This window comes from Schistocerca piceifrons, chromosome 3, assembly GCF_021461385.2.
Source record: "Schistocerca piceifrons isolate TAMUIC-IGC-003096 chromosome 3, iqSchPice1.1, whole genome shotgun sequence".
Classification (NCBI taxonomy): Eukaryota; Metazoa; Arthropoda; class Insecta; order Orthoptera; family Acrididae; genus Schistocerca; species Schistocerca piceifrons.
In genome coordinates, this window is record NC_060140.1 from 883,259,369 (window position 1) to 883,282,725 (window position 23,357).

Below are 23,357 nucleotides of genomic sequence, written 5' to 3' on the forward strand. Positions count from 1 at the left end.
ATTTGTCAAAAGCTTTTAGACACTCTCTGATATTATTAAATAAACTGAAGTACTATGGCTTCACAGAAAATGCTCTTCAATTAATGAATTCTTAGGTAAGTAGTAGAATGCAGAAAGTTGTTAATGGTAAAGAATCTAAGTACTTGTGAGTGTAACATTCATACCAAGCTGGTATTGAGTTCAGTCTTATTTATTGTTTGTATGGTGAGATGAATACAGATTTTTCTGTCTCAACACCTTACTCCTTTCTGTGTCACACTGATTATTCCTCAATGACTAGTTACCCCCAAATATGATGCCAATAAAAACAGGAAACACAAGTCAACTTTTGGGCATTTTCATCACCTCGTGTTATCTACGACGTGAAAGTTGCAGAGCTTTGATGTTTAAGATGATCTATAACATTTGACTTCCAGTTCAGGTTCTTATAAATATACACAACTAAAAATTTAGAATATTCTGTTTCATTTACTGCTTTACCAAGATGCGTTTCTAATGGTGTGGTCAATTTTACCATGATGCATAATTTTCCACAGTGTGGTCAGACCTTGTGTAGCACTGAACTGCATATATTACATTTTAAAGAATTCCATGACAGCTCATTTACAGATAACAAGTTATTTGTTTTCAAGAAAATATTCCTTACACTTTAAAGTGTTGAAGTTACACCTTAGCGTTTATTATAATACTTGTATCATCACCAAATAAAACTATTTCTGCTTCTTGGGTGAATGATGCAGAGATCATTTATATACAATGGGAAGAAGAGTGGATCAAATACCAATCCCTGTAGTGATTATTCACTGGGTACACTCCCAGTGTTTCTTAGTGCTACAATTTCCACCTTCTTAATTAGATAGAATGAACATCAGTTACCAGTAAGATCTCAAATATGTAATATGTAAGCTTCTCTATCAGAATACTTTACTGCAAATCAAGTGCTTTTGACAAGGAAAAAAAACCAGTAGGCAGTATTTTGTCATTTAACTTTTGCATATTCTGATTTTTTAACTGAAAAATAACATGTTCCATGATAAGATCCTTTTCTTCAACAAATTAAGACTAGTTAATCTTATTTTGAGAGAGGGTGTTATGGTTCTTTCAAGCATAATTATTTTTCCAATATCTTTGAGAATGTCACCTCGGTGGTCTATCTAGTAGAGTGCTAGACTCTGGCTGTGGAGGTCCAGGATTCAACTCAGGATAGAAGCAGGGATTTTTTCCTTGTTCCAGCTCCTTGGGACAGCCCTAGGTCCATTCAGTCTGCTATAAAATAAGTACCACGGTAAAAGACAACCAGGGTGACGCGTCTACCACCCTTCTCCTGCTACTACCATGGCGAAGAAAAGTTCCACTCTACCTGCACTAGCCCTAAGGAGCTTGAGCCACAGATTTCACTGCAGCTTTTACCTTCCAGGATGAGGTAAGTTGTGATACTAATCAGTTTACTTTCAAGTACATGGTAAGTTATGTGACTGATCATGTCATATTACCTTGCTAGTAAAAGGATCTGACAATATCACATTTCAGTCTTTCTGGAAATATACCTTGATGGTGGCGGGTTCCATATGAGACTAAATACACTGCATACGTGGAACAGGATATTAGAACTTTAATTGAGATAAAGTCATCTCCATGAGAATTTTTAGTTTTGAGGGAGCATGGAGTAAATGTAAATTTCCTTCTACTGCTTGACCCTTGAACTGTCCATGTCACTACTTTGAGTTACTTCAAGGAAGTGATTGTTAAATATTTGACTATCTGACTGCTGTAATTTATTATTTTGTTATTTTCTTCAGTAAAAAGAATTCCCACATTCCATGGATGATCTGATTTTTCTTTTAACTATTAATCATATAGATTTAATTTTATGACATCAATTATTGATTTAGGACGATACACAGATATTTTCTGATTTTTTAAATCACTTTCTTCAAGACAACACAATATTTCTTGTAATTTGTATTCACTCCTGCTTCTCTATTTGTCCTAATCATTTCAAATAATTTCCTTTTTATAATTCACAATTTCCTTACGAATGATATTTTTACTGCTTTTTAATCCATGATTTTTTTAAAGTCTTATTAGTAACATCCTTTATGGTTTTCTTGGCAAAGCAGCTGTTAAATATTGACAGAAACCCATCTGTAAATAAATTAAATTTAAATCAGTATAGACTGATACTAGGCACATATAGGAGGTGCTAAGTGACACACACAGTTCAAGGCACTGAAGCTCAACTCGAGTTAGCACCAATCTCAGCTGGAAGGCTGCTAGGTGCAGCATCTGGGGGAGGGCAATCTGAAGTGTGAAAGAGGAGAGAAGCAGATAAGAGGAAAGGACTATTCAGGTGCACTGGGAAAAACAAGACGTGTGAGACTGGAGTCAGAGCAGGGAAGGGCACAGCATGGTAGGTGGAAGGTAGTAACTAGCAACAGGCTAGGGGGATTATGGGAATGAATGATATGTTGCAGGAAGAGTGCCCACCTGTGCAATTTAGAAAAGCTGGTGTTAGTGGGAATAACTCAAAAGTCACAGGCTATAAAGAAGTTGTTGAAGTAGAGCGTCTTATATAGCGCAATATGTTCGGTAGCTGGGTGGTTCAGCTATCTCTTTGCCACAGACTGGCAGCGGCCATTCATCCAGGCAGCGTAGGTGGTGGCCATTTATGCAAGCAGCTAAACTATTGGTGGACATACCCTCATAGAATTCAAAACTGTCATTGTAGCTAAGCTGGTATACTGGATGGGTATTTTCACAGGTGGTCCTGCCTTTAATGGATAAGAAATGTCTGTGACAGAGCTGGAGGATGTATAGGACAGGTTCTGGATCTAGGTCTTTTACAGGGATATGAACCATTGGCAAGGTGGTGGAAGCTGATGTGGGACATGAATTGTAAAGGATACTGTGTAGTTTGGATGTGTGCAGAATTCAATTGTGGAAGGAGTGGTGGAGTTTCTCATTTCATGGCATGACAAGAGGTAGTTGAAATTCTAGTGGAGAACGTTATTCAACTGCTCCAGTTCTGGGTGGTACTGAGTCATGAGGGAGGCACTCCTTCGCGTGGGATCACTGGGTATGTGAGGGATGATAGTGGCTAGAGAGAGAACGCACAGAAGATCTCTTTCTGAACAAGGAGTGAACACCTTAATTAGACACTCGGCATATGTGGAAAGGTAATGCTTGTCATTGCAAATGCAACAACCATGGGTGGCTGGGATGTATAGAATTGGCTTTGTAGTGTGGAATGGGTCAAGATGTAAAGGGGTGTGTTGGTGGTGGTTTGTAGGTTTGATGTGTATAGAACAATCAGGGAGGTGCAGGTGGACATAGCAAAAGGTGGCTTGTTGGGCCAAGGTCCAGGATTTTCCACTGTCACATTAAATTCGGGACAGACATCTATCACTTTATACAGATACGGTTTCCTGTAAGGCTGTCTAGGAACTGTCTGTTGACTGCTCTTTAATTATTCTTTTTTCCATGATACCACTTCATTACACTTAAATTCATTATCAAGTATGGGTACTTGTGCATCAGGTCAGAGAGGCCACTAGCTACTGCACAACCAATTATGTCACCTTGAAAAATATTGTCTATTAGTATACTGCTTTTCTCTGTAATTCTGGTGGGAAAATGAACAGAGCACATTTCCAGGTGACACCAGCCTATTGATTCAATGGAAAAATTATCCCATATGTTGTAAAAAATGAAAGAGAAAATTTGTGGTTGCTATGCCAGGAACAGCCTAATACAAAATCCCTAAAACATAAACAAATAACAAAGATACAATAACTGTTCATGCACGTCAGAATAAAAACAGTCTAGAATCAAAAGTGTTACTAAAAGCGTATGCCAAGACTTTGACGTTGGACTACATCGTATTCCTTAATTCAAAGTTCTCAGGAACCACTAAGGGTTTTATGGGTTGAAACAATTAACTATGCTACGATACATTTTGTAGAAATTCTCTTCACAGCAAAACAGTTTTCAGGAAACAGAAACTGAATACAAGAACTGTGCATTAAAAAAAATTCACACTGAGTCAACATTTTTATTCAAAATAACAAGACCACAGAAAAGACTGCGTGATAACATACACAACAGTAACTGCAAGTAAAATAAGCACCCTTCGTGGGCAAAATTTCACACCATGTTAACTATCTGTATACAATGTATTTCTGAAACTCCGATAAATGTATTTAACGTCATATAAACTACAAACCGGTTGTCACGTAACCTCTTAGTGTCTCGGTCATGCTCCTCTGTAGGTCTTCAGTATGTATCACATATTTGAATAACATATTCAGTTACAGTGTCAAATACTAAAATAATTCCATGTCTTCTGTACGTATCGTGCTTCGTCCGCCATAAAAATTCAAATATAAATCCTTCCCTCTGGTTTTATACTTACGTAAAACGTAGCACACAAATACTGTTTTGCTTCCCTGTTAAAAGCTATATATTGTGAAGATTTTAATGAATAAGTTTTTTTTTTTTTTTAATACGAACGGTAAGAACATGATTGTTATTCAACAACAACAAAATTATAACGGATTACCAATCATTCTTTTAGGGAATACATCACGATTGAACCTCTTTATCGTGGACACCTAATCATACTTCACCTGTCTCAAATTTATTTTTTTGTTTTTTGTTCGTAGAGATGGAAAGACAGCTGAGAACCACATGACGAAATGTTTAGATGGCGAGCATGTATTGCCAGGCTTTTTCTACAAAGCATCCCATTACTAACATTTCACAGCAAATAAGTGATTATACCCAAGACAATAAACTACATGATACTCGTATTTACTAACCGAATACTACTTTCTTAACAGGTCAGTTAACACCAGAATTACTTCAACGGTGCGTATTGAACAGATTACATGTGATATTGTGATCTGTGGTGATGGATTCGTATCATTGCCCCCTAATGCAATCGTTCCATTCTTCTCTGTATTGCGAAATAATAAGATCTCTTGTGCCATTATTAATCATACGCGTTTCTTAGCAGGTCTGCTTAAAAAAATCCTATGTGATGGATACGACCTACGTCAATAAAAACTTTGCATTTTATGATAAAGGTATCAAGGACTGCAAATGAAATATTAACAGTTATCGCATTACCCAGTATTTGGGAGTGTGAAAGTTACCACTCGTGCAGATTATCCTATAATTTCAGAGTATATTTAATATTAGATGTTTGCAATCACATTTTTTTTAGCTTTCAGGCTTCTAACTTCGGAAATGAGTAATTTAACGAAGACGCCAGACCTACCCTCACTGCCCTCCCCCCCCCCCCCCCCCCCCCCCCAATTCTTCTTAGTCTCTGATCAGTTGTAACAAACAAATATGTAATACCGTGTTTCAACTTCGCGAACAGATCAATACCGTGTCACTAGCGTTTCCCCTAAGTTCGCATGTAATAGAGGGTACCTTTTCAAATACATATTTGTATATGTCGTAAGTTTTATTCAACTGAACATATGTGCCCACTGATCGTATTGAAAATCCCGTAACGTACACATAGCTCTCATGAACCAGTTCAAGAACGTTTGAATGCCAGTGAAACTGGTACTGTGGTTTATTAGATTAGATTAGATTCAGTTTCATTCCAGAAACCTAAAAATGAGATGATTCTCAAGGGTGTAGAACATGTCAAAGAGCATAAACTAGAACATTTGAATGTAATACTCACTTCCCAGATCATTTGTCAGGAGGCTGTCAAGATATTACATTACAGTGACTGGATCTGCTAAGATTTACAGGTTTAATACATTGTCAGAATGAAACAGTGTTATGCACTTTAATAAATTTGTTGTACACAAAATACCTAATCTTGACAGTTGGTACCAAGTCCTGTCAAAACTGACATCCTACACACATTTCTACTTAAGAAGGTCGAACAGTCCCTGTTATGGTATTCCATATAGAATAAAAGGAGTTGCCTACCAAAATGCCTTTCAAACTCTCTTTAAACTGTGCTTTATCTGAAACAAAGTTTATAGCTTAGTCTTGTAAATCAATAATAGAATATTACTACAAAGTTCTTTTGAAGTCCGCCAGTGTTAGAGCATTCTTCCATAGCTAGCACCATAAAGACCATTGTACTTACCAAATACTATTGGATTATGTCACAAGGTCACTTGGGATGTTAAACCATTTACATTCTGTAGAATACATAAATGTGATAGAATAAAAGTGTACACAGCACAAATGTGATCATATAAATTTCTTCAAGAGCGGTCTCATGTATATGTTTATGCAGAGACCTATCTTCTTGAAATACTGGATAAATATGTTACCATTGTGTTACCAATTCTATGTCATTCGCCAGCCATGGCTGGACAAACTGTGTCAAAATTATGATAATCCTACACAATTAAATGAATACAATATTGTAACTGAGACTGTGACGCGAAAATGGATTTTATAAGAATTAGATTACAATATACTTGACAATAATTACAAATATAAAATAAAAAAATAGTGTAGTTAAGTAGCGGAGTCCCTGTTGTTGTTGTGACACTGAATTGCAGCTCAGGTAGACACTCTTCTATTACCTGAGAAGAATTCTTCAGTACTGTACAAAAGGTTGCTCTCTTAATTTATATAAAATTTTAATTGTAAATTGCTCCACTGGTGATGACTGAAAATCTTTAGGTAGTGCATTAAATAGTTATAGGGCCACCATTGGGAAACTGTTTTGTGTCTTTGTTAATCGACATCTTGGGCTTTCTGATTTATCTTTGTGTGAAGGGGGCAGTTGAATCTATATTGGCTAAAACAGCTAGAACTCCTAATCTATAAAGAACTGATTTACAATACATAATTTTATGGTTGAGATAATGATATTCATTGCTTTCTTTTGCAAGAAAAGCACAGTCTTGCAGCCTGCACAGCTTGCAGCAGCAGCCTATAGCTGATGTGACTGTGGAGCATTGATTAGTAGACTTTTAGTTGGTACTGTTCTGATATTGTACTTTTTAGTTTCCACAAGAGATGCAGGATACATGAAATTTGAAATCTATGTATTTAGTGGGCTCTTGCCAGGTTAACTTATTATTAACAAAAAAACCCAGACATTTAACAGTGCTCCAGTATCACTGAGGTTGCACGTCTCAGCATTAGATATTCATTAATTTTTATTTCGTTCGTGATAAACCAGGCTCTTGGCTTGCTAATTAGGACTTCTGCTTGTTGAACAACACTTTCTCTTTTTGAGAACAAGGTTGTATTGTCCATGAACAACAAGGTATGCTAATCGAAACTTATGTCATTAACGAAAACGCTGGAACAACATAGGCCCTATTAGGGATCCCTGTCGCACACCTTGTTGTAACTTCTTTTCATCTGATTATGCAAGGATCACACTCCTTGCACTGATGCAGTCTGTCATCTGTTATTCAGGTAGGACTGGAGAGTTTGTAGAACAGTTCCTCCAATAACATATGAGTTTAGCCTTCTGAACAGGGCCTTTACATGGCATACAATTGAATGCTTTACCAAGATTACATAGTGTCAATGCTATAGACTCTTTGTCTTCAAAACCCTGACTTATATTTGTAACTAAGTCAAGTACTGCTGTTATTGTTGACATGCCCTTCCGAAAGCCATGTTTTGAATCATAAAAGAGGTGATTTCCATCTAAATAATGCAAAAGAGCTGGTCTTTCATTATAGACTCCATCACTTTAGCTGGTGCTGGTAGTACAGTTATGAGGCAGTAGCTTCACATTTTATTTTGCAAACTGGTACCATGACTGCTTTTATGAAGTCTGGAAATTCCCCAGCATAGTTGCATTTATTTTTTACTTTTGTCAGTGGTTGAACAGTTCGACAGATTTCAGACATGCCCTGAGAGTCTTTTTACAACTTTTACTAGATCTTTTGGATAAACATTCTTCCATATGACCATGCCACATTTATTTCAAAATTTCACAGCAGCTGCAGAATCTCTTCTAACGTCAGATATTTCACCTACTCTGCAGTCCAATTTCTTTATAAAATGTTCATTAAATTCATCTGAACTGCAAAGAATTAAAGCGCAATGTGGGCTTTAGCTTGCATTCCTTAACAAGATCCCACACTGATTTGTGAGAGTCACGAGCTGCTTCAATAAGTATAGCATTGCTTTCCTCCTTTGGTTTTTATACTTCTCTTTATGTAGGTCCTTTTGACCTAATCCCAGTCTCTTTAGCAGCTTTGTCCTTATCATTTAGTATTTGGGCAAAGCATTTTATTTAAGTTAGTCTGAGGGAATACTACCTTTTCACTTTGACAGTTTTCTATAGGCATTTTGATATATTTGGTGCCAATCTATGGAAGACACTAGTTTTAAAAGCATCTAAACTTTTCTTTGTAGGAACCCTGTTTATGAATGCATGATTTGAATGCCTGTTGAAACTATCTCGAGTACTCACTGACTTTGTCCATAGCTTCATGATTACTACACTGTGGCCACAACTATTTAGTTTTGTGACACCTGACTCAAGATAAACTTCTCTTCTTGTTCGTAGATAATTTGCCACTAATAGTCCATATACTGTCAACTAGTACAATAACTATTATGTTCTACTTGTATATCAAATGACAAATGTAAAAAATAGAAGCTCTGCAGCAAATAATGCTTCAGAATACAACCAGATACCAAGTAGCAGCATGTGTGGGCGCAATAAGAAACTAACTAAATTGTGTTCCTACATATATTTATTCATAATAAGATCATTGCAGATGCTAAGCAATCATAGTTTCTAAAAATCACTTTTGGAAAATGCAAAGATTTATCCTGTAAAGGCATTCCGTACATTTCCTGCATCATTGTGGACTTTAAGAAACTGCTTCATCTCAGATGACCTCTGCTTGGAGCATTTTATATCTTAGAAGAAAAGCAAAATCAAGACAGGAACACATTATTTCTGTTAGGCGTGCAAATGCCAAGGTCTCATTTTTTCCTCTCTTATGGCATACCTTCTACAACTACATTTACACCTATTTTGTACTCTCCAAACCATTGTGAAGTGCATAGAGGACATGTCCCACTGTGCCAGTTATTAGGGTTTCTCCTCGATCCATTCACATAGGGAGTGCAAGAAGAATGATTGTTTGAATGCCTCTACTGTAATTATTCTAATCTTGTCATCATGATCTCTATGTGAGCAATACATTGGGGAGTTGTAGTATATTACAAGAGTCATTATTTAAAGCCAGTTCTTGAAACAGTAGACTTTCTCAGGATAGTTTACATCTATCTTCAAGGGCCTGCCAATTCAATTTCTTCAGCATTGTTGTAACACTCTCCCATGGGTCAAATAAACCTGTAACCATTCATGTTGTCCTTCTCTGTATACATTAAGTATCTCCTGCTAGTCATATATGGTATGTGCCCCATACACTTGAGCAGTATTCTAGAATGGGTTGCATGAGTGATTTGTAAACAATCTCCTTTGTAGACTGATTGCATTTTCCCAGTATTCTATCAACAAAATAAAAGTCTACTATCTGTTTTACCCGTGACTGAGCATATCTGATCATGCCATTTCATAGCCCTAAAAAGTGTTACGCCCAGGTATTTGCATGAGGTGGTCAATTCCTTTTGTGACTCACTTATATTATAGTAATAGGATACTACTTTTTTTTCATTTTATGAAGTGCACAATTTTACATTTCTGAACATTTAAAGCAAGTTTCTAATCTTTATGCCTCTTTGAAATCATATCACTATCTGACTGAATATTTATGCAGCTTCTTTGAGACAGTACTTCATTATAGATAACTTCAACATCTGCAAAAAATCTGAGATTGCTATTGATATTGTCCACAAGGTCATTAATATACAACATGGACAGCAGGGGTCCCAACACACTTCCCTCGGGCACACCAAAGTTACTTCTGCATCTGTCGATGATTCTCCATCCAAGATAACATGGTGCATCCTCCCTACCAAAAAGTCCTCAATCCGGTCACAAATTTCACTTGATACCCCATATGATCAGGCTTTTGACAAGAAGTGTAGGTGTTGTAGTGAGTCAAATGCTTTTCAGAAACTGAGAAATAATATGTCTATCTGACTGCCTTGATCCAAAGATTCCAGTGCGTCATGTGAAAAGAGTTGGGTTTCACATGATTGATGTTTTTGGAATTGATGCTGGTTGGCATGGAAGAGTTCATTCTGTTCAAGATACCTCATTGTGTTTGAGCTCAGAGTACAGTATAAGAGTCTACAACAAACTGACGTCAAGGATATTGGACAGTAATTTTGTACTTGCCGATATTGCCTACTTCTCAAAATCTAAAGTAGCTTTGGGCTAAGAAGAACCCTTCTTTTATAATGTAAACAGGTTGTATTAACCCTAATACAAGCTTTCTTTCGTGTGCTTGTTTTTTTCAGACAGATGAATTGGTTTCTGTAACAAGAGTACCAGATGGATTCCACTAAAAAAGAGAGCAACAGTGTTAAAAGAATATGGTTTCTTGTACCCGTTGCTGTTTTAGCAACAGGCTGGCTGTATTTCTTGACAACTATTGCCCCAAAACTCAATAATGGAAACAAGGTAAGCTGATCAGAACTATAACCTGTTTGAGAAGGAATGTCATTTGGCTGCATTTCTTGATTGATGATGCCCCAAAACTTGAAAATGAAAACAAGGTAATCTAATCAGAACTGCAGCCTGTGATAGAAGAAACAACTTGTATGATTGATTTTTTTAGTTATCTGTGACTTTTAAAATTTCATAAATATTTCTTTGGGACTCAGTGGTAAAGTGTCAGACTAAAGTTCCAAAGGCCCTGGGTTTGAGCCCCAGTCTGCCCCAAGATTTTTATCTGTCACTTATCACTTCTTTCACCCCTGACAATTTTTGTTAATCAAAAAAATATTGAACTGCGCTGTGGTTCAGAGTCCATGTTAAACTGTAATACCACCTATAACTGGTTGGGAAAGTCAGTCCAAAGGTGAGAGGAAGACAAAGGCATACCATCTCCAACAGGACCATGCCTAGTAAAGCACTGTGGTGTTCAAATCAGCCTTTGAGTTGATGATGGCTTTTCCTTTATGTAGATATTCCATTCTGAATTGCTTCTTATTTGCTACTACTAATCATGTTTATTATATATTTTCTATTTTTATGTATTGTATCATTCTCTTCTTTCAGGATGAGACTCTGCTTGTATTATGTTTTGGCACATCATACAATTGTGTATGAAGCCTTATAAAGTGTTCATTCTTGCATCATCCTTTAGTAATTATTAGGTGCCAATATTTGTCAACCAAGTTTATTTTTCCTATGTGAGCTCTTTTAAACTTCAGTTGATACTTTCTCACATCTAAATTCGATTGCTGTCAGTTTTTTTCTTCTTCACGTTGCATTTCAAATAATATCTGATACATTTTAGCACATAGCTTGACACACATTGTTATTTTATTACTTTCCTTTAACACATGGTATCAATTCTGTTTCTATAGAGAAGGTCCCCGTGACAGCAGTCAGACTGTTAAATATACCATATTGAGCTTCTGTAGGCAACTCCCTTCAAACCGTGCTGATGTTACTTATTATTGCTGATTTCTGTGACAAACTATTTGAAAAATAAGTCCTTCGTGTTTTTTATGTCTAGATAAGTGATGTAGAAACATATGCTTACAATTTGCACTCTGTTAAATTTCTGAGATCTGGAGAGTGTGTGTTAAACTGTAGTCTAGTTGTAGATTGTGACTGACATTACTGTAGTTCTAGTGTTAAGCTTTGATGGTTTAAATGATTCCTATCCAACTGCTGTGTTAGTTTTTCATCTGATCTTCAATAATCTGTAGGACAGTTCAGATGTATTTGATAAAGTAAGTAATCATTATCACTCAGCCACACTTCAAGCACTTTGACTTCAAAAGGTACACCAAAATTATTGGTTGTGATAACTGAAGCTGCCGTGTCGTCGTAGAGTACTTTCAAGATTGATATATATTTAATTGGGTACTCATGGGATATAAAAATTTTCTGTAGAGTACTATGATCAGCAATATCAGATGCCTTCACTAGATCTATAAAGAACTGTTGAGGTGTGTGTTCTGCTTCTAACACTTCTTTTATAGTTGTTGCCCTGTAAATGCCATACCAATTTAGGTGAGTATGTTTAAGATGCTGGATTTGCATTTGGAAGAATGTTGCTTCATTTTCCTGCCCAGGCATATAGATTTAGGTTTTCCATGGTTTCCCTGAAGTCATTCTTTTGAAAAGGATATGGCCAATTTCCTATCCCTTTCTCCCCTGATTCTGATCTTGGGCTCCATATCCAGTCAGCTCATCATTGACAGGACATTAATGCTTAGTTGTCCTGCCTGCCTCCTTTATGTCATATCTGTCATAACTTTGTTTGTCTGAGAACTTTATTTTGGTCAGAATCTTTTCTGAAAATATTGAGATAAGTTTGCATTGCATCTGAGCCATGATCTTCCAAGTATTCAACACAAATGAGTTTCCCTGCTGGTATGCTGTCTGGGCTTGCTGGTCTGTGTGCCGTAGTATGAGTTATGGCTTTCTAGACTTAAGTTAATGTTGGAGGTATACAAAGTTCTTCCTTTACTGGTGACTGGTCTAAAGTCATTTTCAAGGGAGCTAGATGCCCTAGATGGTACTGATATGAAATGTGTTATCTCACTATAAATTGGAAACTAATTGTGCTAATGCAACAAAAATTGACATACTGGTAAACATTCACAACGTACATTACCACACAATAGTACAGTGTCATGGAGGCTGAACTCCTTCATGCATTAAACTGTGATGCCCATCTCAAAATTATTTAACGCCTTGTAACCATGGACATGAAGCAAGTTTACACTACATATTAGAAAAAAAGCATACACTAATGAATTCAATGTTTGTTTATGCGGAAAGTGCAAAGTTTCCCTGTGGTTCCATGTTAAACAGTAGTTGCCCAACAGGCTGGGTAAATCAGTTCACAGGTCTGAGGAAGGCAAGCAAGGGGACCATGCCTACTAAAGCTCAGTGATGTTCAAAACTATCTTCAGATTGATGAGTGCTGTATAAAAAAGGGTCGCCTTTGTAGTGCAGTAAGTGGAAATCCTCACCATTAATGCAAAGTTGTATTTTCAAGTAAAAAGCTAATTGATGGATTGCCTAGAAATTAGGCAAACCGCACTATTGTCATGCATGTCACCTCAACTAATATCCTGGAATTCTGTATCTCTCAATCTGTTGATTCTATATTCAGTCAACCATCTGGTTCACATTTTGATCCAAATGCAGATAATTTCCTATTTATTATTGAATGACACTTTTCAAGTCAGCACTGAGTTCCCTGAAAAATGACTTTAGGATCTACTATAGAATGCAGGCTTTCACAACTGCTGTTTGCATAATTGCTGATATTTGTTTTATGGGCATAAAGTCATGGTCCAAGGCATAATTCGCTGCCTATGTTTCATCTTCCAATGCTGGAGACATCATTAGAGACTGTAACAAACTCAAAAAGCAGTTACAAACTCAAAAAATTCTTAGCAAGACAAAATTTTTACATGCATCCATGCAACGATTGATTTTTGATGTCATCAGATCACTGCTTAAGATCATGGAATCATGCCAATATATGCTATGGAACTTGTAGTGAGGTACAATTGGCGCTGTTTGTTTTATTTAGAACTGAGGCTGCCAACTTGTCTAATTTCAATGCTTCTTCTTATCTGTTGAAGCTGTTTTTGTGATTTTGAATTTAAATGCCCTCTCAGGACAACCTAATTTAGTAGTTAGTAGATCTTGGTAAAACCATAGTGTCAGAGAAACAAATGTGTTAGTTTCTTGGTCATAGTGCATGATCTGCTCCAGCTGATTCATCCATCTCGCCCAGGCAACAACTGCTCTTATTTTATTTTTTCCAATTTCTGTCAGAGTTGTACTCACAAATCTTTATGTGTGGTGACTAATTTCAGACTACATTGTCCATTCACAAACCATAAATGAATGCTAATCACCACAAATAAAAATTTTTGAATGCAGCTGTGCTGAAATGTGGAAAAAGTAAAATTTAGTTATCCATGTTGTATCCTTGTTCCTACATTGTATTGGAACATCATAATTTGCTCTTGTGTTCCTTGAGGCAGATGTTAATATTTATTTTTGTAGTTCCTATGTACAATTGGCCACAAGTGCAGGGGATCTGACATATTCCTGCTGCAGCAAACAGGGCTCGTAGGTCTTTTGTAGTCTTCAAATATTCACACAATATTTCTTGTTGGCTGAAGCATTGTGTCAATACCATGTTTTCTGAGTACTTTTCTGATGTGAGTTTTCTTTCATTAGAAGCTCTAGGCCTTTTAGGATGTAGTGCTCTGTTTATATCTTCGTCATTTATTCAGGAGGGAGTTTTTAAATGATTGAACTTGTCCTCCAAACACTGTGGTTCACAGAGTCTTTTAATTCTGCATGGGGTAGGGACTGAAATTTCTGTGCAGGTGTCTACCCATATTAGTGGGCCTTCTGTAGACTGTGCTCCATAGTTCCAGCATGTTTTCTAAGTACCTGAACAATGGAATTTGACCTCCTTTCTCTTTTTCCATAGTGAACGTTATATTAGAATTAATATTATTCAGAAAATTTAGAAATTCAGAAGGTTCTTTTTCTTCATAAGGCCATATAACAAAAGTATTATCCACATACTGAAACCAACAGGAGAGTTTCTTCTTCACCATCTAAAGGGTTGCTTCTTCAAACTTTTTCATACGAAAGTACGCTACAACTTCACTGAGTGTACTACCCAAAGCCACAACATCAGTTTGCTCATATAATTTATTGTCTCACTGAAAGTAAGTAGATGTGAGACAATATTTAAAGAGATCTACCATATCCTTTGCTAAAGTACTTTCCAACTGTATAATAATAATGGCATGTGACGAGGGCCTCCCGTCGGGTAGACCGCTCGCCTGGTACAAGTCTTTCGATTTGACGCCACTGCGGTGACGCGTCGATTGGGATGAAATGATGATGATTAGGACTACACAACACCCAGTCCCTGAGCGGAGAAAATCTCCAACCCAGCCGGGAATCGAACCCGGGCCCTTGGGATTGACAGTCCATCGCGCTGACCACTCAGCCACCGAGGGCGGACACTTTCCAACTGTGATATCACCTCTTTAATAGAGGGAATAAGTGCTTGGCAGTCTCATAGGTTGGACAATCAATGGCACTAACAGCTGGTCTCAGTGGAAAGCCCTGTTTGTGAATTTTTGGTAAACCATGCAATTTTGGTGGATTGCTTCTGATTTGACAAGACCCTTCTTGTCAGCAGGAGAAATTGAAGAGAACTTCATTAGTTAGCATTTCCATTATCCTGAGAACATAAGTTTTGGGATCTCCCATAAGTTCTCTGTATCTTCTTGGATCTAACAAGTCCCTAATTTTACTGTAGTATACTTCTTTCTTTCTTCATTGCCACTGTAGCATTGCCTTTGTCTGCTGGAAGAATTTGATTGTCTTTATCAGAATTTAAATCTTAGAGACACGTCATCTCACCTTTCGTTAAGTTATTGCTAGGTCATTTGCTCTTAAGCAGGATCCTGGCTGAGGCTATACATATCTATTCTGCAGCTGGTTTAGGTAAAACATGGATTTCAGCTTCAATATTAGCAAGTGCTAGATGATGCAACCACATCATTTTCTCCTTTGGCAGGCATCTCTGTTTCATTCTTAGACAGAAGTGTGTCAGACTTATTAATAACAGCATGACTCATATCTGAAGGTAGGAAAGTTACTCTCTTCTTTTCCAATCTGTCGAATTTCTCCTTCCATATATTAACTGATATTGCAAAATCTGCTTCCATGGCTTGGTACATTAAACTATCAGTCTTGTCCCAATAGTAATAGACGGCAAATCATCGAGTGAAACTGAAGTGATATCAGGTGTTCCCCAGGGAAGCGTCCTGGGACCTCTGGACCTCTGCTGTTCCTGATCTATATAAATGACCTGGGTGACAATCTGAGCAGTTCTCTTAGATTGTTCGCAGATGATGCTGTAATTTACTGTCTAGTAAGGTCAGCCGAAGACCAGTATCAGTTGCAAAACAATTTAGAAAAGATTGCTGTATGGTGTGGCAGGTGGCAGTTGACGCTAAATAACGAAAAGTGTGAGGTGATCCACATGAGTTCCAAAAGAAATCCGTTGGAATTCTATTACTCGATAAATAGTACAATTCTCAAGGCTGTCAATTCAACTAAGTACCTGGGTGTTAAAATTACAAACAACTTCAGTTGGAAAGACCACATAGATAATATTGTGGGGAAGGCGAGCCAAAGGTTGCGTTTCATTGGCAGGACACTTAGAAGATGCAACAAGTCCACTAAAGAAACAGCTTACATTACACTCGTTCGTCCTCTGTTAGAATATTGCTGTGCGGTGTGGGATCCTTACCAGGTGGGATTGACGGAGGACATCGAAAGGGTGCAAAAAAGGGCTGCTCGTTTTGTATTATCACGTAATAGGGGAGAGAGTGTGGCAGATCTGATACGCGAGTTGGGATGGAAGTCATTAAAGCAAAGACGTTTTTCGTCGTGGCGAGATCTATTTACGAAATTTTAGTCTCCAACTTTCTCTTCCGAATGCGAAAATATTTTGTTGAGCCCAACCTACATAGGTAGGAATGATCATCAAAATAAAATAAGAGAAATCTGAGCTCAAACAGAAAGGTTTAGGTGTTCATTTTTCCCGCGCGCTGTTCGGGAGTGGAATGGTAGAAGATGTAGTGTGGTTGTGGTTCGATGAACCCTCTGCCAAGCACTTAAATGTGAATTGGAGAGTAGTGATGTAGATGTAGAATATCGTGACACAGCTTTAACAATAAAGAATAAGCATTAAAATTAGACAAGTTGTGGGCCTTAGTGCTAAATAAAACAAACAGTGTCAATTATTCGTCACTACAGTTTCTATTGCATACATCAGTGCATCTCTGCAATCTTAGACTGTGGTCTGATGATGTCATGAACCAAACGTTGCATGGATACACATTAAACTGTTTGGCTTGCTGAGATTGCTGAAGCTTGTACCTTGATGATGTCTCCAGCATTGGAACATGAAACATTAGACACAGAATTATGCCTTGGACCACAGTCCTATGTCCATAAAATAAATATCAGCAATTTAGTATCTGTGTCATATATTTGTTTGTGTATTTATTTGTTTTTAGAAAACTGCTCGTGGTGGGTCAGCATATAATAATGAAACACTGTGTATGTATTATTTGTAGCCTTGATGAGAGTGTAAGCATTTTCATAGCTTTGGATTTCCGTCGGTCATTTTTGAGTGTTTTTCTTTTCCTTTGCACACCTGCTCTGAGTTCCTAGGAGGCTTTCATATTGTGTAATGAGCTTTCATCTTCTTATCTATAAGGTGCTGAAAGTTTTTGTTATTCTTGTTGAACATTATTTTCTTTTTTCTGTCAGTAGTGGAATGAATTGCATTTCAAGTTTACTTGTTTTCTAGGGGATTCTGAGGTTATTCACAAGGGAGATTTGTCCTTAAATTTTTATGTAACATTAGTTTAATCTCCGGGTTCCTTATCTTTTCAACATCAGATTTTAAAAAAAAATTAAAGCCCTATTTGCCTTCTCTTAACTTTTAGTTCTATACTAATTAGTTAAGTCAGCAGCCTGTCCAGCAGTCATTGGCACTAGTCAGTGCCTCATTTGTAAAAACACCATTCTGGTCTCTTTTTCTGACAGTGATATAGTGTGTTAGATACTAATGCTTGGGTTATGGATCTTGCTGTGATGTTTTATAGTGATATTTCTAATGGATTATTATAGTGTTCTCCACAATTAGGCAAGAGAAGTTTTACGTTAGAATTTGGTGAATCAATTTAATTTCTCCCAAATATGTCCTCCTCAGAATTGAGTCATGCCCACTATTTTGTTAAAATCTCTTAGGAAAATTAGTTTGTCAACTGTTTTCTGTATGTGAGAGAATGAGGTCATGGTCTACATACAATTTTTCTTTGGTGTTATCTTCTGCCTTTGAAGTAGGAGCATAAGCACTGATAATTAAGGCATGTTGACTTTCATTGAACTTCTCTTTTAGTATCATGAGCTGTCAATTCATGCACCAAAGAGTTTCAGGAAGACAGTTGAGTGGATCATCCCCAATGGTGATGATACACCATGGAAATGAGTTTCATCTGCAGGCTTTCAGAATAATTAAGTCCCTCACCTACTTCTGAGAAGTGATTTGCAGAGAGTACAGCTTTGTCGATATAGTGCTGTTTAAGCTGTTGATTGATTGACTGATGCTGTGGGCTGTCATTTTTGGAGTTGCTCATTAGAAGCTTTACAATCCAGTCTGCAATATAAAAAGAGACTGGCTGTTTGATCTGCTAATGTCTGTCTGGGACATGTAGCTAAAGCTACTGGTGGAATGGCCCTTATCTGCAAACAGCCTTTGTAATTGAAAATTAGTTTAGCTATAATTCTGAAGAAGATATGTCCATCCCCCCCCCCCCTTTCCCGCTTTCAACATTTTGTCACAAATTACTAATGAATGAGGAAAAATATGAACTACAGTGGCTTTGGCATTTAAATTATGTATATCCAGCAGGTCTTCTCACTAAGTCTGTTTATTACTACTGATTTACTGCTTCCAGTTCCAGGAAATAAGACTGATGATACTGGTTCTTTCACATTTACTTCACAAAGAGAAGAAAATAACCTTGTATTTTCTTCTTACATAATATGAGACCATCTTTTATTTTTTCAGGGCAGTATCAAACTGCAGTTTCCAAGCAGCCTGCAACAAATGAAAGATTTAGCACATTTGCTGGAGCAGTATCGAGAACATCATTTACTCTATGTAATAATCCTCTTTAGCAGTGCATATCTCTACAAGCAAGCATTCAGCATACCAGGTTCAGCTCTTTTGGTGAGTGCTTACAGTGAACAAATTTAAAGTATTATTGTTTTTTGAATTAATGCTTTTATATATAGACTTTTTTTAGACAATTTGTCATTTCTGTTTATATTTAGAAGTACTGACAGCTGGAAGCTTCTTCACGTGTTTCTTTGAAGACTTAATTTGTGTAACTTGTGTTTTATAGCACACTATAATTTTACAAAAAGAACTAAAACTTTTTTTTAAAGGGTGTGACTTGTTAGTTCAGTCAACTGAGTGTCACATTGTTAATGCAAAAGTGTTATGTTCTGTAGCTGACTAACCCTAGAATGTTTTTTAGCACATATACTCCAACTGCCACATGAACCATGGACCTTCCCGCAGTGTGATGCCTTTTGTGCTTCAGCCATACAGATATTCATACTGGATGTGAAACAACATTGGAGGTATTCAGTAGTTGCTGGGGTAACAGTTTGGCTAATTTTACCTGAGAACATTTTTCGGCAGGACCTTGCTATTTTGTTATTGCAAACAACTGAAAGCAGAGGGAAGCTACAGCATTATATTTCCTGAGGATATGTCACTCTACTATATGGCTTAATAATGACTGCAATGTATTGGATAAAATATTCCATAAGTAAAAATACTGCTCCCATTCAGATATCTGTATAGAGACTACCCAGGAGGATTTCATCATCAGGAGAAACAAAATAGGTGTTCTACAGGTTGGAGTGTGGAATTTTGATCCCTTAATCAGATAGGTAGGTTAGAAAAATTAAAAAGAGAATGGATAAATTGATGTTCAATGTAGTGGGAATTAGTGGAGTGCAGTGGTGGGAATTATAGGACGTCTTGTCAGGCGAGTAAAGGGTGAACAACACAAAATCAAATAGCAGAAATTCGAAAGTAGATCTAATAGTGAATAAGAAAAAAGTAATGTGAGTAAGCTACAATGAACAACATAGTGAACATATTGTCCTAGACAAAACAGATACAAGTCCAACACCCACCACAGCAGTACACATTTATATGCCTACTAGCTCTGCAGGTGAAGAAGAGATTGAAAGAAATTATTCAAATAGTTAAAGGAAAAAACTTTTTTTGTGATGGGAGAATGGAATTTGATTGTATGAAAAAGGAGTAAAGGAAAACAATAGACAACATGGACTAGGGGAAAGGGATTAAAAGAGAGGCCTTCTGGTAGAATTTCGAGCAGAACGCAGTTTAATCATTCCTAAAATATGGTTCAAGAATCATGTAAGAAAGCTGTGTAAATGGAAAAGACTAAGAGATTCTGGAAGGTTTCAGATATGTTTCTTCCTTCTTTCCTTTCCGTTGCCCTTTATCGAACCAATGCCATCAGGACTGGTACAATATGTCTCCAATTTCATGGAGACCAACCGTACCTATATATAGGCTATTATTATATTGAGGTCACCACTCCCAAGGCATTTTAAAGCTACTGCCAGCTCCTCCAGAGGGGACTCTGTGTAACCTTTGTTACTATGTCTAGTGTAATTGCATGATCAAATGTGACATTGGGTTTCAAAGTGTTTGCACATTATGTATCTGTGGTGGGATGTGTGAACCAGTCCAGTATTTACTTAGCTGGATGTGAACACTGTTCTGAAAACCACCTCTAGGCTGGTCACCACACCCTCTAATAAGTACCCTGAAAGTGTCTCTGCAACACACTTTCTTATGTGGATGAATTTTGAGACAGATGATATAATTGTAAGACAAAAATTTTGAAACCAGATTTTAAACTGCAAAACATTTCCAGAGGCAGAGGTGGACTCTGGCCATAATTTATTGGTTATGAAATACATATTAAAATGAAAGAAACTGTAGATGGGTAAGAAATTAAGGAGATGGGGCTTGATAAATTGAAGGAATCAGACATTCTTGAAAGTTTCAAAGGAAGCACTAGGCAACGATTGACTGAAACAGGGGAAAGGAACATAGATTTTTCCTAATACTGTCAGAGATGGCAAACTACATTGAAGAGCAGTTGAATAGAATGACAAGAGTCTTGAAAATATAATATGAACATCATCAAAAGCAAAACGAGGGTAATGGAATGTAGAATTAAATCAGGCAGTGCTGAGGAAATTCGATTAAGAAATAAGTCACTAAAAGTTGTGTATGAGTTTTGTTATTTGGGCAGCAAAAGAAGTGACAATGGCAGAAGTAGATGGGATATAAAATGCAGACTGGGAATAGCAAAAAAGTATTGATGAAAAAGAGAAAATTGTTAACGTTGAGTATAAATTCAGATGTTAGTCATTAAAGATGAAAGTTCTGACCAGTCTTGATAGGCGTTGAGGAAAAATCAGATTTTGCTTGCTAAAGGATCCATCAATGGAGCGATCTAGTGAAATAGTGGAAAGTAGTTCAAATGAATTGAACAGTGACTTTAAATAGCCTTTCCCAAATAAAATTGCATTGATTTACTGCTGCACAACTCATCTGGTAAAACAAAATAATAATAATTTGTGGTAGAAAGAGCAAGGATCACCAAGCATGAATTAATCCAAGGTCTTCAGTAACACTTGAAAGCCAAAGTTATTTATTCTTGCATGGTTGATTACTCCCTAATGTTCACTGGCAGTTTTTTGTTATAGGTAGGCATTTATCTGTCCCTTTTCTTTAATTTGAATTGCCCCATGCAGAATTTATTTTCTTTGCATTTAAGCCATTTCTCTCATTACTACTTACAGAATGTGTTAGCTGGAGCTCTGTTTGGAAGTCTGGTGGCCTTTCCATTGTGTTGTGTTCTCACAGCATTAGGAGCATCATGTTGCTATCTCATGTCCCGATACTTTCTTGGTGACTTGCTGATGCTTTACTGGAAGGACCAAGTACAGAGATTACAGGAAAAGGTAAGTTGATGCAGTTTATAGCTGATCAAAGCGGACAGAAAAATATTTAAACTTTACTCTACACTTGCAAACTGTGTAACATGCTTATGTGTTGCAATAAAACTTTCGTAAATTTCACACATCAGTTTTCATTGCATCCACATTGTTTTGGAAGCCTTAAATTCTCCTCCCATCATCTGCCAGAAGATAAGAATAGTGTGTATGCTTTCCAAAGTGTTACGGGAATTGATGTGACAAGAAATCAGAGAAAAATTTTAGTATATTGAAACATTGTGAAACCTTCATTTGCATATCCTTATATATCCTACACTACTTAGTTAATATTAGTGCTGTTTATGTGATATTAATTGAATTAATCTGGTTTATTTGGTTTTTGCTTGAAATGTCACAAATGTTGCTGTTATGTTCTTTGTCAAAGCCCGGTTTTATGCAGCCCTCAGGACTGGTTTATCATGTCCATGTCTCTTCGTGTTTACATGACTCTGGAAGCTATGTCAGTATTTGTTTCTTTACTGTAGTCCAGTCTTTATCTCCCTCCACAATTTTTACCCCACCGCTTCCCAAATACTCTCTCTCTCCTCTCTCACTCTCTCTCTTTCTTTTGTTTTTCGTCCATCATCTGATGATTCCTTGATGTCTCAGGACATGTCCCATTGGCCGATCCCTTCTTTTAGTTAAATTTCAACTTGATTTGGCACCTCTTCATTAATTATCCTATCTACCCATCTAATCTTCGGCATTCTTTTGTAGCATCATATTTCAAAGGCACCTCTTCTTTTTTGAATTGTTTATAATCCAAATTTCACTTCCTTGCAAGACTTCACTCCAAGCTAATACCTTTAGAAAATACTTCCTAACACTTAAATTTATATTTGATACTAGCTTAGCACCCACTCCTTCGCTCATGTAGACTGTGTGGTCTGCACAGATTTTGTTTTTGTTTTTCTTTAATCGAATTTTATTTATTTATTTATTTGTACGTTGTTCACAAATTGCAACAACTTTTAAACTTTTCACACTAAATAAGGTCATAGAAGCATGATCTTTGCCACATGTACTTCTGACCAAAAAGTGATTCTGGTAGTTGGAGTTCGAGGTTTTTGTCAATCATGCTTTTGTATTCTTGTGGTGGTATTTCCATTGAAACTTCATTCCCTAATAAATATTTCTTTATATTTACCTGAGAAGTGTAATACCAATTTTCATACATTTACCTTTAAAAATTTGTTAATACAGTGAAATATTTTGTTAAAAATATTGATCCCCTGTTTTTCCCCCTTATTGGTTGAATTTCCAGAAATGCTGAAAAATGTATTTTTTATTACTGACTTAGAAATCAAAATTGCCGTGATAATGACATATTTTCAAAAAGTCTTTTGCCTCGTATTTCACCTTCTTAGGAGTGGAATTTTGAACAGTCGCTTCTGAAACAAACCCCACAGTATAAGATCCACACCCTCTCCAAATTTCAAGTTTCTATCCCTAGAAGTTTTGGCTAGGTGATGATGAGTCAGAGAATCAGTCTGGCCCTATTCCATCATCTCAGGGGTTCAATTTCCAGAAATAGTGAAACACAATTTTTTGTTTTAAA

At 36.8% G+C, this 23,357-nt stretch overlaps 1 protein-coding gene across 5 annotated transcripts in view; it reads left to right on the forward strand.

The window, feature by feature from the left end:
- The first annotated feature begins 1,400 nt into the window (after positions 1–1,400).
- The window catches only part of LOC124789828 (transmembrane protein 41A-like), a 62,255-nt gene continuing 40,298 nt past the window's right edge, over positions 1,401–23,357 (forward strand). Inside the window, exons 1-4 of one of the 5 annotated variants that reach the window (XM_047257319.1) lie at positions 1,401–1,423; positions 10,390–10,552; positions 18,753–18,914; positions 21,605–21,766. In XM_047257319.1, coding sequence (XP_047113275.1) covers positions 10,424–10,552; positions 18,753–18,914; positions 21,605–21,766 — 453 coding nt within the window. In that variant the 5' untranslated portion in view covers positions 1,401–1,423; positions 10,390–10,423. Of the gene's footprint in view, positions 1,424–4,667; positions 4,867–4,981; positions 5,085–10,389; positions 10,553–18,752; positions 18,915–21,604; positions 21,767–23,357 lie in introns of those variants that run through there. The other 4 variants (XM_047257316.1, XM_047257314.1, XM_047257317.1 and 1 more) reach the window with 4 other exon arrangements.